The following is a 16,833-nucleotide window of genomic DNA, read 5'->3' on the forward strand; positions in this document are numbered from 1 at the left end:
GGCCTTCCCGCCTCTGCTGGGAGCGTCCTGTGGACGTGGTCCCTAACATAGGCCTTCCCGCCTCTGCTGTGGGCGTCCTGTGGACGTGGCCCCTAACATATGAGGCCTTCCCGCCTCTGCTGGGGGCGTCCTGTGGACGTGGTCCCTAAGGCGCAGGTGGAACCAGACGCACCTTTGGGAGGGAGTTGGAATAAAAGAGTTTGTTGTTAAGCTTTCAGAAGGGTGAAAACGACACATTTTAGTTTCCTTTCCTAAATAATGAGGCTCCCCTGTGTGTGGAAGGTGGAATGGTGAGTGAGTGGCTAAAAAAAAGCTGTGGTACATGTACACTGTGGAGCACTGTGCAGCTGTGGAAAAGGAGGATCTCTGACCCTCTGAGACCGCGTGGAGGGACCTGGGGAGCATTGTGCCGAGTGAAATAAGCCAGGCAGAGAACGACAAGTATCCCATCATCTCACTCACGTGTGGAACCTAATGAACATAAAGCGCTGAGCAACACCACGGGCCCAGAGGCATGGAGGCATGGGGCAGACTGACCGATCTCCGAGGGGAGCGGGCGGAGACGGGCAGAGATGAACCAGAGAACTTGGACGCGTCTGTGCACAGCCCTGGACACAGACAGCGGTGTGGTGAAGGCCGGGGGTGGGGGCGGGCTGGGAGGAGGAGGTTAAGGGGTGGGAACGCGGAGACATCTGTAATACTGTCCACATGAGAAAAAAGCCCTGTAGCAGGTTCTTCCAGCTGTTTCTGCTGGCGTGCAGGGTGTGCAGACTTCAACTCAGCACCGCCCCTCCCGCCCCCCCCAGGCCTTTCAGGAACTTCAGGGTCAAGGCGCCCGGCTGTCACTCGGAGCTGGTGCCTTCAGCAGCGCTCTTTGCACAGCAGGCCTCAGGGTGCTGCGGGTCGGTCCCGGCCCCCGCGGCCAAGCGAGGACCCCATAAAGCCAGGCTCAGGATTTTTGCTGGCGGAGGGCTTGCCTTCAACCCGTAAAAAAAAATAAGAAAGGCAGCGTCAGAGGTGCCAGAGTTGGAAGCGCAGTGACATGAGGCGTGCCTGCGTGTATTTTAACAGTGATCAGTGTCCACTGAAAAGTCACCCAGGAAAAACATTAAGGTAACGTCTACCTGTACTTCTCAGAGAGAACCCCCAGTAACATTTTGGTATTATTTTCTTCAAGTCTTTTTTAAAAAAGGATATTTGGTATGAAGGACATAGATTTACATATATAGACTCTTACGTTACATAGAAGTTTGTGTCCTGCTTTTTTTCACTCAATGCAGTGGTCAGCAAACCACGGCTCGCGAGCCACATGCGGCTCTCTGGCCCCTTGAGTGTGGCTCTTGCACAAAATACCACGGCCTGGGCGAGTCTATGTTGAAGAAGTGGCGTTAGAAGAAGTTTCAGTTTAAAAAATGTGGCTCTCAAAAGAAATGTCAATCGTTGTCCTGTTGATATTTGGCTCTGTTGACTCGTGAGTTTGCCGACCACTGGCTTAGACCTTTGTTTCTCTTACCAGCATTTTGCAGTTTTCAACACACAGTCCTGCAGGTTTTGCTAAGGTGTCACTCATTCTTTTAGCAGTTGTAAGTGGGAGTCTGTTTTACAGGTTGGTGTCCGGTGCTCATTGCTGGTAGACGGAAACACAGCTGACGTTGTGTACGTTTGCCTTGTATCCTGTGACCTTGTTGAACTCACTCACTGGTTCTAGAAGGTTCTGGAGATTTCCTGGGATTTCCTCCATAGACAGCCATTTCAAATAAAGACAGTTTCTCTCTTCCCTTTGGGCCTGCACGACTTCTCTTTCCTTCTCCTTCCTTCTAGCGCTGGCAGGGGCGCCAGCACCACGTTGCATTAGCGTGGTGAGGACAGAGTCTTGCTCTGTTCGCTGCAGAGAGAAACAGCACTCAGTCTTGACCCACTGGGTGTAACGCCGTCTGCGGGTCTCGCCAAGGTGAGGGTCGCCTCCGTCCCTGCTTTTCTGGGACTTCTCATGAATGACTTCTTCGTTTTGTCGGTTGATGGGACCCTAGTTCTTCTCCTCGGCATCTTGATGTGGTGGTTTTCAAATACTGCACCTTGAACGGACCCATCTCGGTCACTGTGTACAGTTCTTTTCATATATTTCTAAATTTTCTGTTCTAATATTTTGCCGGGGATTTTTGCATCTATATTTATAAGGAATATGGTTCTGTAGCTTTCTGCTTGTTGGGCTTTTTTCTGAATGCAGGGTTCTGGGCGGACAGTTCTTTTCTCTCAGCACTTGAACAGTATTGGCCCCTTCCTCCTGGCGCCCATGGTTTCTGATGAGAAATCGTGGGTTTGGGAGTTGTTTTTCCCCCGGTCGGTAAGTTGTAATTCCTGTTCCGCTGCTTTCAAGATTTCATCTTTGGTCTTCACTTTCTCAAACCGCAATCCCGGAGAGCGTTTCTGGAGAAGCGTGTGCAACGTCAGCCACAGGACCTGCTTCCTCACCACTGAGTCCTCGGGGGCTGAGCACCACGTCCTGGCGCCAGTGTTTCTCCTTCATTTGGTTGGAATGGGGAGCTCCTCTCTGTTTTTCTCTAGAAACTGAATGGCTTTGGCTACCTTGACTTCCTAAATATTCTAGACTTCCCAGTTCGGTGGGTATGTTTGAGCAGTAAGACCCAGAGACTATAAATACGATTTGTTTTCAGTTCCCCATGTGGTTCAGACACAATCCCTATCCTTCGGACATTTTTGGTAGGAATCCGTGAAAAGATTCGAATGAACCTGAGCCATCAGCCCGTCGCTGGGAGACGCGATGCGTCAGTCAGTGGCCAGAAAGAACCCTTGGAAAGCTTTTGGAGTCAGTGTTATATGGCTGCAGGTGACCCACGGGGAGAGTCGCTCCCAGTCATCCTTGGCTGTCGTCCGAAACTCCTCGGCGTCCTGCGAGATGGGGCTTCATCTCACAGGCTGTCAGTGTCATCCCTAAGCCGCCCTGTCCGTTTCCCGTTACAGATCCGCCGTCACCGTGTGAGGTGGTCCTCTCCGATGGTGACGAGCCATGGCGGCCGACGATAAAGTGGCCATCCTCACGGATGACGAGGAGGAGCAGAAGCGCAAGTACGTGCTCGCCGACCCTTTCAATGGCGTTTCCGGGGAGCAGGAGCCGCCTCCGCGCGAGACGCCCTCCTCCACGGCCACAGAGGCCGCTCCCGAGGAGCAGGTGGACTGGATCGAGAGGCACTGCGTGAAGATCAACAACGACCTGCTCGTCTCCAAGGTCTTCTACTTCTTCTTCTACGCCGCCTACGGCTCTCTGTACCCGCTGCTGCCCGTGTACTACAAGCAGCTGGGCATGTCGCCCAGCCAGAGCGGGCTGCTGGTGGGCATCCGCTACTTCATTGAGTTCTGCAGCGCGCCCTTCTGGGGCGTGGTTGCGGATCGCTTTAAAAAGGGCAAAATCGTCCTCCTCTTTTCTCTTCTGTGTTGGGTTCTGTTCAACCTGGGCATCGGATTTGTCAAACCCGCCACCCTGAGGTGTGTCCCAAAGACGCCCCCCACGGCTCGCCCCGCCAACGCCAGTCACCCGCTGACCCTCCTGCCAACGAACTCTTCCTTCGTCTCTCCCGTGACGCCGCCCCCGAGGCCGCGGGAGAGGAGAGACCTGCTCCCGACTGGTGGGCCGGCGGCGGGAGACACGGGGCCCAACGCCACGGTCACGGAACCTTTCACCTTCCCAACGGCTGCCCACAGGACCAGCGCGCCCACTCTGCCGCCGCACACAGATGGCGGGACGGACCTCGGTAAGGACTTGACCTGGATCCCAAGCACTGGAGCCCCTGCCGCCCCGGGAATGGTAACCAGGGAGACCACCACGACCATGGTCGCGACCACCAGAGCTCTGCCTTCTGACCAGGGCACTCTGGTGTACGACCAACAGGAAGTGGAAGCTATCTTCCTGGTGATCTTGGTGGTTGTCATCATAGGGGAGTTCTTCAGTGCCTCCTCCGTCACCATCGTGGACACGGTGACGCTCCAGTACCTGGGCAGGCACCGCGACCGCTACGGGCTGCAGCGCATGTGGGGCTCCCTGGGCTGGGGCCTGGCCATGCTGTCCGTGGGCATCGGCATCGACTACACCCACATCGAGGTGCTCGTCCACGGGAAGGGGTGCCGGCCCCCCGAGTACCGCAGCTACCAGATCGTCTTCATCGTCTTCGGGGTCCTCATGACCGTGGCCTTGATCGTGGCCACTCAGTTCCGGTTCCGCTACAGCCACTTCAAGAGCGAGGACGGTCGGGGCAAGGAGGCGGAGGCGGCCCCGGCGGAGAGGGGCAGCCCCACCGAGTCCTCGGAGGAGGTGCCGGCCGCGGGCCCCGCGCAGGCCGCCAGCTTCTGGGACCTGATCCGCCTGCTGTGCAGCGTGCAGTACGGCTCCGTGCTCTTCGTGGCCTGGTTCATGGGCTTCGGCTACGGCTTCGTGTTCACCTTCCTCTACTGGCACCTGGAGGACCTCAACGGGACCACCACCCTCTTCGGCGTGTGCTCCGTGCTGAGCCACGTGTCCGAGCTGACGGCGTACTTCTTCAGCCACAAGCTCATCGAGCTCATCGGCCACATCAGGTAGGAGGCTTCCCGTGTCTTCTAGCTCCTTGGCTCTGGCGGGCGGGTGTGGTCATCGTGCTGGGCGGGCACGGGGCTTTCTGTTGCTTTCTCTTTAAAAAGAAGTGAATGGAAGGAAGGAGCCTCTCTGGACTCCCCAAGACAAACGAGCAGAACGTGCGCTCCTCTCAGCGGGGAGCCCGGGAGGGCGTGCTCCGAGGCGTGGGGGCGCAGCTCCGGGACGGTCACCCCGGGGCCTCCAGGCCCACCCCCTGCTCCCCTCCCCCACGCGCGGCACTAGCGGAGGCGGCGGAAGGGGATAAAGAGGGTCCTGTCTCCTCAGCCTTCAGTGACCCTCGGCCACCCGGTGTAGAGGTGTCTGCTCGGCTCCGTAGCCTGAGCGCGGCCCCCACACCCCCACTTCCTGAGAGTTCGCGGAGGAAAGCGCGTCTTATCAGAGTTTCCTGATTATGACATGCGTTTCTGGGTTTTTATCTGCCACGAACACATGGGACATTTAAACATCCTCCTCCCACTTAAAATTTTCCAGGGAGTCCTTTTGGCCAAAACCACAAAATGCCCGGTTCTCCTGTGTGTGTTTCTCCCCCGAGGTCGGTCTGGAGGTGGGCGAGCAGCGCCCTGCTCCCTGCGCCCGGCTCCACCGCGGCCAGGCCTCACGGGGGGTCGGGCACGGCCGCTCCTGGAACTGAAAGTGGCCGTCACAGCAAAGGCAGCCGTGTGTCTGCGTGTGCAGGCCGGTCTGCATCTGCCGTGCCCGTGAGAAGCCAGGAAAGAGACACGGACACGGACACGACTTGAGTAACACTGATCTCTCTTCTTGTCATTCCCTTTGACTCCCTGAAGAGAATATTTTACAATTTAAAGTTTCAACCTAGAACCATTCTTTCCCCCAAACAACTGTACTTTTTTTTTCCATGTTTGGTTTGGTTTCGCTTTGGGCGGCTGTGCCCCGTCCCTTCTTTCTCAAACCTTTGACCCCCTCGTTGTCACTAAACAAAGCCAGGCCCCGTGTGGGTGGCTCCCAGACCTAGAGTGCCCGGGCACACTCCGGGGGCCAATCTGCAGACCGTGTTGCAATATTAAGGACGTGGGATGACCTTGGCCTTGGCCAGGTCATGCGTACGTTCTCCGAGTTGTGTAGACCCGTGGTCGGCAAACTGCGGCTCGCGAGCCACATGCGGCTCTTTGGCCCCTTGAGTGTGGCTCTTCCAGAAAATACCACGGCCTGGGCGAGTCTATTTTGAAGAAGTAGCGTTAGAAGAAGTTTAAGTTTAAGAAATGTGGCTCTCAAAAGAAATTTCAATCGTTGTACTGTTGGTATTTGGCTCTGTTGACTAGTGAGTTTGCCGACCACTGGCGTAGACAGTTCTCAGACTGGGTGCCGGAGGGCCATCCACTTTCGCCATTAAAACCAGCCCTTCATTTCCGGACAGCGACCCAGCGCGGTCTGAGCAGCGACAGGAGCGCCCAGATGCCATCATGTCATCCGTCAGCGGGATTACCTGCATGTTGACGCGGTGCAGAGTGTGTGTGTCTGGGTTCTCACGTGCTAACAGCAGCTTCGTCTCTGCCTGGGCCTGTGGTCGGAGGCTCCTTTCTCCATGATAAAACCCTAGCAGGTTTGCCGTAATTGGGTAACTGCATGAGCTTACCCTCGTGCTTTCCTTTCCTGGGCATTCTGAGTCACTCGTCAGTGGAAGCCTCGGGCTCCCTTCGCTTTCCTGGTTTCGTGTACAGCAGGCAGCTCCCTGTTCTTGGAGATGTGGGGGGAAGTGGTCACACCGCTCCCGGGGCCTGCTGGGATGCCATCCATTTGTGATCACTACCTCTCTTGCATTTCAATTCCGTCCATGAAAATGTGTTATCGTAACTACTTTTTCAAGGATTCTGATCGCGTAGTGAGATTCTGCCCACGGGTTCAGGTAGAATGAATATGGGTGTGTTTTTCTGGTGAGGATTTCGGGAGCCCAGTCGGGTGGTGGTGGTTGACATTGGGGGTTTGACAGTGTGGTGGTGACAGTTTGAACTTTTCATTGGGGAAATATGTTACATTAAATAATCGATGAGAAGTTACCTTTCTGCGAATTCACAGACTTTCTGTTCCCGATGGGTCATGAGGAGGGAGCTCTCGGGGGCTCCTACAGATGCAGGTACTTTTCACCATTCTGTGACTGTCCCATGGGGGCTTGTTTTTAGGGGCCAGCACTACCATGGAAATTGTAAATATCCGAATGTCAGAAGTGGATTTTCCACAGATTCTTTACAGAGATTCATAGTAAAAGTTCATACCAGAATAGTTTTTGAAAATACAGTGTCCACTTTTGATCCACTTAGCATTTGAACAGCTCTTGCTGTGTGGGCCCAGTTTTTCAGGGACTAGCCTGTCTATCCGTGTAAACACACACACATGCACACACACATGCACACACACCCCCAACAGAGTAAATGATTTCTTTGATTTTGGCCTTGGATTTTGCCCTTCTCGGGACGTGGCTTTCTCAGGCAAACAGGACAGTGCTTAGTATTTCCACTAAAAGAGGTATAACTTCTTTTGACTTGAAATCACAGGCTTTGGAATTCACAGCAAGTACATGTGTAGGCTAATCCCTGTAAAGAGGACAACTAGCCATCTTTCACCGGAACATAAATGCCTCGTACGAGCGTACGTGACACCTCGCCGGGTGTCTCAGCAGCTGTGAGTGGTGATCAGACACGTGGCCAGTAACCACGGGTACACCTGTCAATCACTGCTCGCCAGTATCAGGCCCTCACCTCTGGTTTCCGATTTAACCTCGTTTGCATTTTAGGGGACACGCAAACCTACGCAGTCAGCTCTGACCTCGCCGGGAGGCCCTGGCACTGCGGTCGGCGTGGCCATGCCGTGTCCGCGGGAGGGGTGATGTTAACCACGCCCGCCGTTAGTTATACTTGAGGCGCTACGTGCCCACACGAGCTGGCCGTCGGCCTGGGCCGGAGGGAGCGCAGGCTGCGGGAGGCCCCGTAGCGGGCGGGGCGCACGTGTGTGCACTGAGGAGGGGCGGTCGGACCACAGAGGGGGACACGCAGCGGGGCTCGGGGGGGCTGCGTGGGGAAGGCGGGTTTGCGCTGCCGTGACGGATCTGAGAGGCCGTGGCTATCATTCCTTTTTCTTCTTTTGCTTCTCATCCTCTCTCCCTGGCTTCTATCCCGCTTTGTGCCGTTTGTCATCCCGCACCCTCCGGCCCTCGGGCCTCTCCTCGCCGGGCCGGGCAGCGCCTGATGCCCACGGCCTCTGCCTGGGCTCCCTCCGGCGGGTGCTGCCCGCGGGCCACCAGGGAGTCCCAGCTCCGGCACCCAGACCCTCCCACCGGCTCCCGAGGGTGCGCCGGGCGCCCACACTTCCCGGACCCCAGCGGCTCCCGGTGCAGCCGGGCTGCCGGCGCGGTTCCTGGGTAAGAGACAAAAGGCGGGTGGCCTGAACCAGCTCTTCCTTCCGCCCCGTTTCTAAGGGAATGTGACTTCTTCCTTACACACAACTTTGACCACAATAAAAACGGTGGAAAGACTCCGTTTTCATAGGAAATTGGAATCATTAGTTACACATGCTCTAAAGGAGCCGGTGTTACTCTGTGCTGTGGAAAAATCAAAACCCTGCGTGTTTGTTCAAGGCAGGCTGGAAGAATTTAGGCGAGAGGGCCCCCGATGATAGGACGCGGAGATGGGCACTGGGAGGGGGGTGGGAAATGGGGGGCTGAGGCCAGGGGGTGCGGGAAGGAGGGGCCCCAGCCGGGCGCAGAGCCGGGGAGGCCGTGGGCTTCACTTGTTTGCACTTAACTGCGGTGCGTGGGGCCCACCGAGTGCAGGCCACGGCCTGAGCTGCCGCGGGCGACAGAAGCCGAGGGGAGGGATGGACTGGGAAGGTGAACCTGGCAGAGGGGTCTGTACGCAGAAAGTGAGGTGGAGACCTCCACGCATCAGCGTGGGCTCCCCGGGATCCCAGAGAAAACTCAGAAGATTCAGAACTGGGGAGCCCTCTGCCTGCAGCGCTGGGTCTGTTTAGCTTGGAGTCGGACCGTCCGGTCGGAATGTCCAGCACAGCTGACGATCGTAAGCCTGAGCTTGATGGAGACGAGAGGGCTGGGGGCACGGGCTTACCCAGGAACCCGGAAAGATCGACAGGCAGGCGCCGCGGGAGAAGAGAGAGGGGCTGAAGATCAGTCACGCTGTCTCCAAGCTCCGACGCCCACGTTCCCGGTCCCGTTGAAACGTGGCCTGTGCGTCTTGCGTGGAGCGAGCGCCCTCAGATGGAAGCGTGCTCTGTTCCGAGGGGTCGTGCCGCACGCTGCTCACTGTCCCGGGCCCACGCCCCGCTCCGGTGCCGCCGCCTGAGCGGCCTCTGAGTGTCAGTGGACTGAAGACTCAGCAGGGAGGGAGGGCAGGGACGGGAAGAGCAGTGAGAGGAGCAGAGATGGGGGCAGAGAAACGTGGAGAGGGGCCAGGGCTGTGCTTCCTCGGGGGGGGGGGGGGGGCTCCTGTGCTCGTTCCCGAAGGGCCGTGTGCGCGGTGGTCACCGTGGGGCGCGCTCCGGCTGCCCGGCCAGCACCCGGCTCTGTGCGCGAGCCTGTGGCCTGGGACACGTGGCACAGTCTCTTTTGTCCTCTGTAAACAGAGAGCCTCCTAGTGCCTACCTCCTGGTCTCCTCTGAGGGCTGAGCGAGATAAAGCACAGCAACTGTTCAGAACAGGCCTGGCGTATCGTAAGGGCTCAGTTCCTTCTTTTTTATTTTGCTATTGCTTTGTCAGCCTTCCGATCTGTTATGTTGATCGTACCTACAAGACCCCTGGAACTGGGTGAAAACACAGTGACTTCGTACAGTACCAGAAGCGTACAGATCGTTAAGGCTGCCAAGTTCAAACGATTGTGCCTCTCACCAACATTCCCCCTCAAAAAACATCGTGGTCCGTTTGCCATTTCCTCCCCGACCCTTTCTGACGCTGTCGATCGTTTAGGTCCTCGGTCGTGCCCTCGCTCAGGGCTTCGCGGCCGTGAGCTGCCATCGCTGGAGTGGCTGGCGTGCGGGCGGTGGTAGTGATGCTGTTATTGCTTTACGTGGGTAGATTTCTGTTTGTCTGTGCCTTCCCCGCTGCCTGCGGTGACGCTGATATTCCTTTGTACAGGGACAGCCACCGAGAGCTGCTTCAAGTACAGATTCTCGTTATTAAACTATAAGCTGTAGAGTCTCAGAAACAGGAGAGTTATGATCGAGAGCTGAAAGGCTGTAATTTGTTTTCCGCAGCCCGCGGGGAAGAACATCTTTGCGGAGAACTGTGTCTCCCTATGATGTCATGGCTGCCAGGCTGAGTGGCGAACAGCGGCCTTACTGTTCGTGGCGCTATTCATAGTTCAGGACAAAAGGCCGCTGTGGGAGGAGGGGCCGTGCGCCGGGGAAAGCAGTGACCAGTGTCATGTTGGGCTGGCTTCTCGGCTCGGTGCCCGAGGCTCTCACCAGTTAAGGAGCAGGGCTAATCCGAGGGGATGTCGCTCCTGTGGTTGTGCACCACCCTTCTCACCATCCCACAGTGTGGCTCAGTGGTAGAGCATCGTGACCTGTGAACCAGGAGGTCACGGTTCGATTCCCGGTCAGGGCACAGGCCCAGGTTGCAGGCTCGATCCCCAGTGTGGGCCGTGCAGGAGGCAGCCTATCAGTGATTCTCTCTCATCATTGATGTTTCTCTCTCTGTCTCCCTTCCTCTCTAAAATCAATAAAAATATATTTAAGGGGAAAAATACATAATTCACTATACAAACTCAAAATCTACAGAAATATATTCTTTAGACAATGAAGGGCCCTGTAATCAGAAATTTCCAAGATAGCCATCGATCGTGGTTTGGTTTCTGTCTCCTTCTCGGTCTGTGTATGTGCTAACGTAACTAGGAGCGGGAAGCGCACACACACACACACACACACACACACACAGGACACTTGATGCTACACGACCAGGAAGCACTGCTTTCAGAGACCTGCCCAGAGGCTCTCAGCAGCAGGTGTGTAGAATGTCTGGGGCCTTCTCCGTTGTTTCAGAGACTGGCATTCGGCACGCAGGGGTCAGGGACCCCAAACGCCCCGCGGGAATGGGGCCCCCGGGGGAGAGTCATCCCGTCCGTGACCCTTGTGGCCACGGGAGAAAGGCCTTTCAGGAGAACAGCTCTTGCTGCCTTCATCGCTTATCAGCGCGTTTGAGACTGTGTTAAATGTTGTTGCTGTGACTCTCTGAGTACTTGAGCAAGGCAGGCCCTCTAAGTACCCAGATAAAGCCGGCACAGCCTTGTCCCGGACTCCCAGGCCCTGTGCGCCTGCAGCTGTGGCCAGCGCTCCGATGGCAACGGAGGGACAGAGCCGGGGAGGAGCCAGGGGAGCTGGGAGACCCTGGGGAGGTCCCCCGGAGGGATGGTTCCTGTCACGGGAGGACTCCCACGGGCAGAGGTGCCAGGCAGAGGGGAAAGGGAGACGTGGGCCCTGGCTCCGCCACGTCCAGCGAGGCACCTGGTCTGGGCATGAGGCATGGCCGTCCCAGCCCCAGGGTGCTCAGGTCGTGGGCCCTGTGGCTACGTCTCCCTCCATCTGGCTGCTCTGCTACCATTGAGGCAGGAGACTGGGCCATGACGGTAGCTCAGAGAATGCCAGCTATGTTCTTTTTAAAAATATAGGTATATTTTTTATTGATTTCAGAGAGCAAGGGAGAGGGAAAGAGAGAGAGAAACATCGATGAGGGAGAATCTTGGATCGGCTCCCTCCTGGGATCGAGCCCGCAACCCGGGCATGTACCTTGACCGGGAATTGAACCGTGACCTCCTGGTTCATAGGTCGACGCTCAACCACTGAGCCACACCGGCCGGGCAGCTCTGTTCCTTTTAAACCAGCCAGGCCTGGGAGTGGGGCACCAGATGGCAGGAGATGCCACCACGAGGGGACAAGAAGGGGGGCGGACAAGCGATGGTGGAGCGTACGGCAGGCGGCAGGCCTGTTCTGCTGGAGGGGCAGGGCACCCCGAGGGGCGTTTGCGGTCACGTGGCATCATGGGAGCTGGCTGGGGCGGGCTGGGTATGAGAAAACAGGGACTTGTCTAGACTAAAGTGTAACTCTCTCACAAGGCCTAAACCTCCTATTTTAATGACTTTCTAAAGAGCTTGGAGGGAGGTGTTCTCCTGCCTCCTTCCCCAGACCACAGGCACGTCCTCTCACACGGTCACGGCAGGGCTCGGTGCCGGTGCCGGAGATGCGCGTCATTCCGGGGGGACCAGCCGCGTACACCCCTGGGGTCCACGGTCAGCCCTGGTCCCCGTGCTCCCTCTGCCTGTCCTGCTCCTCCCTTCTGGTGTCCAGTGATCTGTAACCGGGGTGCCCGGACCTGCAGGGACCGCCAGCCGTCTCTCTGCCCCCGACATCACTTCCCCACGACGCCCTCTCGAAAGGCCTCTCCCCAGATGCAGTTATCGCAGGCGCGGGGGTTTAGGACTCGGGCCTTCAGCATATAAATCCACCCCAGGACGGCGGCTCACGCGGCGGGTTAAATACTAAATACTCCGCTCGGATATAAAGGGATTCGCGGGTCGCTGAGGTACTTCCCAGCGGCCTTTCCCAGTCTCAGAGCAGAACGCGGCCTCGCTCTCCGCGCACGGGCCTGCCCTGGCCACTCCTGAAGCCGCGGCTGCCCCGGGACGCTGGCGAGGAAGGAAGGCGAGGACGCCTCTCTCTCTCGAAATTCTGCAATAAAACTGTTTCCAGAAAACAAAAGGGTCCTGGTTACTCTCCTTTAAATAATAATAACGACAACAACAACGAGGCTGCCATGTGCTGAGTGCCCATTTGGGGCCACTCCCTGGGCGACAGTGATCTGAAGGAGCCCGCAGAGGAGGTGCCGTCCCTCCTGGACCTGAGGACGGGCTCGGAGAGAGGGAGGGACGAGCCCGGGTGCTTCTCACTGGGCGTTTGCTCCCTAAGGCGCCCTGGGTCCCAGGGCCGCCGCGATCAGAACGATCAGAACTTGGGGAGAAGCGAAGGAGACATCGACTCAGAGCCGCGGGCTGGGTAGTGGCCACGGGAGGCCCCGGGCCCAGCAGTCGGGCCCAGCAGCTGGAGTGCGCGCACAGGTCTGGAGGCGAAGCCAGTCTGTCCCTTAGACGGCTGGCGGACCCGGGCCGCTTTCGGCTGGGACTTTGGGCTGGACTGAGCAACCGTTGGTCGTCGTGGTAACCCTGACGCAGGATTGGGCTCAGAAGGATGGTTCGGGAGAGGCGATGCAGACACAAGGACGGTGTATTAGCAACGTTCCTACGCTGGGAACATAGGAGAGCATTCCTGCAAGCTGCCTGGGATGAGCCCGCGGCCGCCCCCCCGGGCTGGGCCCCGGGCGATCGCGGAGTTTTCCGGGGCGCCGTGCCCGCTGCCCAGAGAGCGTCGCCGCAGTGCCCGGGCCTCGACCCCGGCAGCTCTACCAGTTCCCTGAGCAGAGCCGACGGGCAGCCAGAGAGATGCCCGAGCCAGGCCGGGGCTGGCAAGCCGCAGCATGGCCGTGTCGGGCCTGCTGTTTGTGAATGGCCCGGCCGTGAGCCAAGGATGGTCTCTGTACCTTTAAGGGGTTGAACAGAGTCACAAGGAGAATCCCTGTGACACTGGAAAGCAGGTGAGGCTTACATGTCAGGGTTTACAAGTCAGATTCTGTGGAAACAGCAGTGAGGCCGCTCACGGACTGTGGGTCTGTGGTTGCTTTCACACCACAGCAGGCCCAGTGGGTGAGGAGGCCCAGGCCCGGCCCGCTCACTGGTGGCCTGTGCGGGAGGGTGGCTGATCCCGGTTAGGCCGGGTCGCGCTCGTCCGCAGAGCTGGCTTGGAACAAGGAGGAGACACAGGTGTGTGTAACCGTGTGCATTTTGCGTGAATTTCCTGTGGGCTCTTCTTCTTGTTTGTGTCCTAGAGGGACCCTGGGTGGTGGATCGTTAGCAAGTTTGTGGAATAGGTTTTTTATCAAAGAGGACCGAGACATAGACTTTCCCCTCAAAACAGACAAGTTCAAAGAACGTCATGTCCACAGACTCTAACCCAGACCTTTCCCATCCTGAGCGCGCCTCAGTCCCTGACCCGCTTCCCATCCCATTCCCACCCCAACCTTTTTTATTTTATTTTTTTTCGCCTTCTCCCACCCGCCTGTCCCCGATCTGCGGTTAATGCCCGCTGAGCCTCGGCGCACTTCCTCTCCCTGACCCGATGTTGGAAAAGGACAGTATTTATAGGAATGATTTGAACATAAACACAGTTGCGCGCTAGAGAGGAGGAAAAGACCAGTGATGGTCGTGTTGGTTTCTTTCTTTTACCTTCTGGTTTCCGCCCTCCGGAGTTCAAACAGGAGAAGCTTTGAGGCTGGGAGAACCCACAGGACATGGGAAGCCGCCAGGACAGAGAAGCCCCCCTCAGGCTGTGTTTCGTACAGAGAAGCGCCCGCCCGTCCAGAGCGAGCGCGTGTGGCCTTAGGTGCTTGGACACACGCCGCCGTGGGCCTGGGCTGAGTGTGTTTTTCCTCGTGGTTTTGGTGGTGCTGGCTGCGAGGGGGAACGCAGCAAGTGGCTTCATGCTTTAAAAAAACAGGCAAGGAACTAAGAGGAAAAAGTTTCTGATTCCCACAGTTTATTAGCCATCGCTGGCTGGCAGCTTGGATGACCTTGAGAGTGTCCTTGTGAGGAGGCTTGGTGTCTGGGGGATTGCCGCGAGGCCACGTCCACAGTCACGCTCCCCTGTCCTTCCTGGCCCGCCCCTCGTGGGGAGGTCGCTCCTCCAGGCGTGTGCCTCCCCCCCCCCCCCCCCCGCCCGGAAGGAAGCCACGTCACCGCAGCTGGCGGGGTGCCCGGACTAGCTGACAGCGCCCCCTCCTGCACTGATGGGGCTCAGGAAGGATGTCGCCCTCACGCTGGCCAGTGTGGGAGGCCGAGGGCCGATATGTCAGGAGCAGTCCTCTGCCTCCCGAGGAGCCCTCGCTCCCCGGCTCAGCCTGGAGGGTGGTCTGGGGGATGCTCCCCCCCCCGCCCCCCCCCCCGGCTCAGCCTGGAGGGTGGTCTGGGGGATGGGCGGCTGGGCGGGGACAACAGAAGGGACACCTGCGTGCTCTGTATCTGACCCCGGGCCCCACTGACTGTCCTCTGCGTCCCCAGGGTTCTGTACATCGGCCTGGCCTGCAACACGGCGCGCTACATCTACATCTCCTACCTGCAGAACGCCTGGACCGTGCTGCCCATGGAGGTGCTCCAGGGTGAGTCCCCCACTGCCCCCCGCCCCCCCACCCCCCTCCACGTCGGGCTGTTCCCTGCCCGGTGCAGCGAGGGGCCTGCACAGAGGAGCGGGGCTGCTGCTCTGTCTGATCTGAGGGGTGGCTAGGGAAGAGGTGGCCTCCGTGGCCCTGGGTGGAGCCAGGCAGAGCTGGATTGACCCACACCCTGCGATTAAACAAAGGAAGAGGAACCGAGGATAAACTCCTGTGGACAATGGCTGGGCGTGGACATCCGCGGGTGTTTTTTAAATTAAATGGGTCTGTCTGGTAGAGATCTGGGTGGTTTGTTTTTGTAGGTTAACGGCACTTAATGAGTCACAATTATTTTATAGCTTCGGCTATTTTTGTCACTTCTAGCGATTTATAACTAAGGCTACGCAGGCCGTGGTCTCCCCTTGGGCCTTTGCCCAAGCAGCCGCCCTGATGGGTGCCTGGATGCCCGCTTCCTTCCGCAGATCTCTGGGAACGCCTCCAAGGCGCTTTCCTTGGGGTCAGGAGCACCGGCGCCTCCTCGGAGCTCACCGCCGCGTTAGCTCGCCTTCCCAGGCGATGCCCCGAGAACCCCTGGCAGCGGTGGGCCAGGCCACTGGGTGGTCGGCATGACGAGGAAAATAAAGGCTCGGGACGAGGGCCTGGGACTGAGGTCTCCTGGGCCACTCACTGTACTGCACAGTCTCCGATGACCTACAGTTTCCTTAGCGTAGAGATCGCTGAGGTCATTTCCCCGACCCCGAGGGCGCAAGCGCGGCCCCACCAGCATAACGTCTCCTCATGAGGTCCAAGATGAACCACTCGCCATGAGCTCGCCCCTGAGTGGCCTGAGGTGACCTCTCCAGCCCCCACAAAACCCACTTGACCCAGAAACCCCCCCAGAGTCATGGGATCCAGAGGGTCAGCTCTTCGTGTGAAACGGAGTGTGAGCAGAAATGAGGTGTCGCTTCTAACTCCAGCCCATGAAAGCCCCAGCGCCATCCTCTCCCCCCACCTGCCGGCGGGAGACCGAGCCCGCAGCCTGGCCCCCGAGTGGCTGTAGCAGAGCTGCCCCTGCCCCTTAGACGTGTGCGAGCGACAAGGAAACATCTAAAGCAGGCGTCCTCAAACTACGGCCCGCGGGCCACATGCGGTGTTTTTGCCGTTTTGTTTTTTTACTTCAAAATAAGATATGTGCAGTGTGCATAGGAATTTGTTCATAGTTTTTTTTTTAACTATAGTCCGGCCCTCCAACGGTCTGAGGGACAGTGAACTGGCCCCCTGTTTAAAAAGTTTGAGGACCCCTGCTCTAAACTAAAGCCTGAAGCAGCTGGACCCCAAGGTCTGCCTGTCCCAGAGCTGCAGGCACCCGGGCCACACATTCCTCCTCCCCTGCCTGCTCAGGGCCTGTCGGTTGGTTGGCTGGTAGGTTGGCTGGTAGGTTGGTTGGTTGGCTGGTTGGTTGGCTGGTTGGTTGGTTGGCTGGTTGGTTGGTTGGCTGGTTGGTTGGCTGGTTGGTTGGTTGGTTGGTTGGCTGGTTGGCTGGTAGGTTGGCTGGTTGGTTGGTTGGCTGGTTGGCTGGTTGGCCGGTTGGCTGGTAGGTTGGCTGGTTGGCTGATTGGCTGGTTGGCTGGTTGGTTGGTTGGTTGGTTGGCTGGTTGGTTGGTTGGCTGGTTGGTTGGCTGGTTGGCTGGTTTTAGGAAGAATCAGTCTCTTACAATGTTCACCAGGCTGACCTTCAGGGCTCTCTCTGCCCCGCCCGCCTATAGCTTCCCCTGCCCCCCCTGCCCTCCCTCATAGCTTGCTACCCCACCCTCCTGCTGATCCGTGATCTGGTAGTTATGCAGTCGGTCGTTACGCTTCACGGCGTAACGGTCATTTATATATTACATCTTTATCATATAGGATGGTTCTAGGTCACTCAAATGTCAGTGTGTCCCCAAACAGCTAAGGGCCTGGCAGCAGGTGGAATGAA

At 57.9% G+C, this 16,833-nt stretch overlaps 1 protein-coding gene across 1 annotated transcript in view; it reads left to right on the plus strand.

The window, feature by feature from the left end:
- Positions 1–16,833, plus strand: part of MFSD6 (major facilitator superfamily domain containing 6) — a 38,067-nt gene that overhangs the window by 5,326 nt on the left and 15,908 nt on the right. Inside the window, exons 2-3 of the mRNA XM_079782746.1 lie at positions 2,983–4,590; positions 14,773–14,870. Of these exons, the coding sequence (XP_079638872.1) occupies positions 3,029–4,590; positions 14,773–14,870 (1,660 nt within the window). The 5' untranslated portion in view covers positions 2,983–3,028. The remainder of the gene's footprint in view (positions 1–2,982; positions 4,591–14,772; positions 14,871–16,833) is intronic.

This window comes from Cnephaeus nilssonii (assembly GCF_951640355.1).
Source record: "Cnephaeus nilssonii genome assembly, chromosome: 10".
NCBI classification, from domain to species: Eukaryota; Metazoa; Chordata; class Mammalia; order Chiroptera; family Vespertilionidae; genus Cnephaeus; species Cnephaeus nilssonii.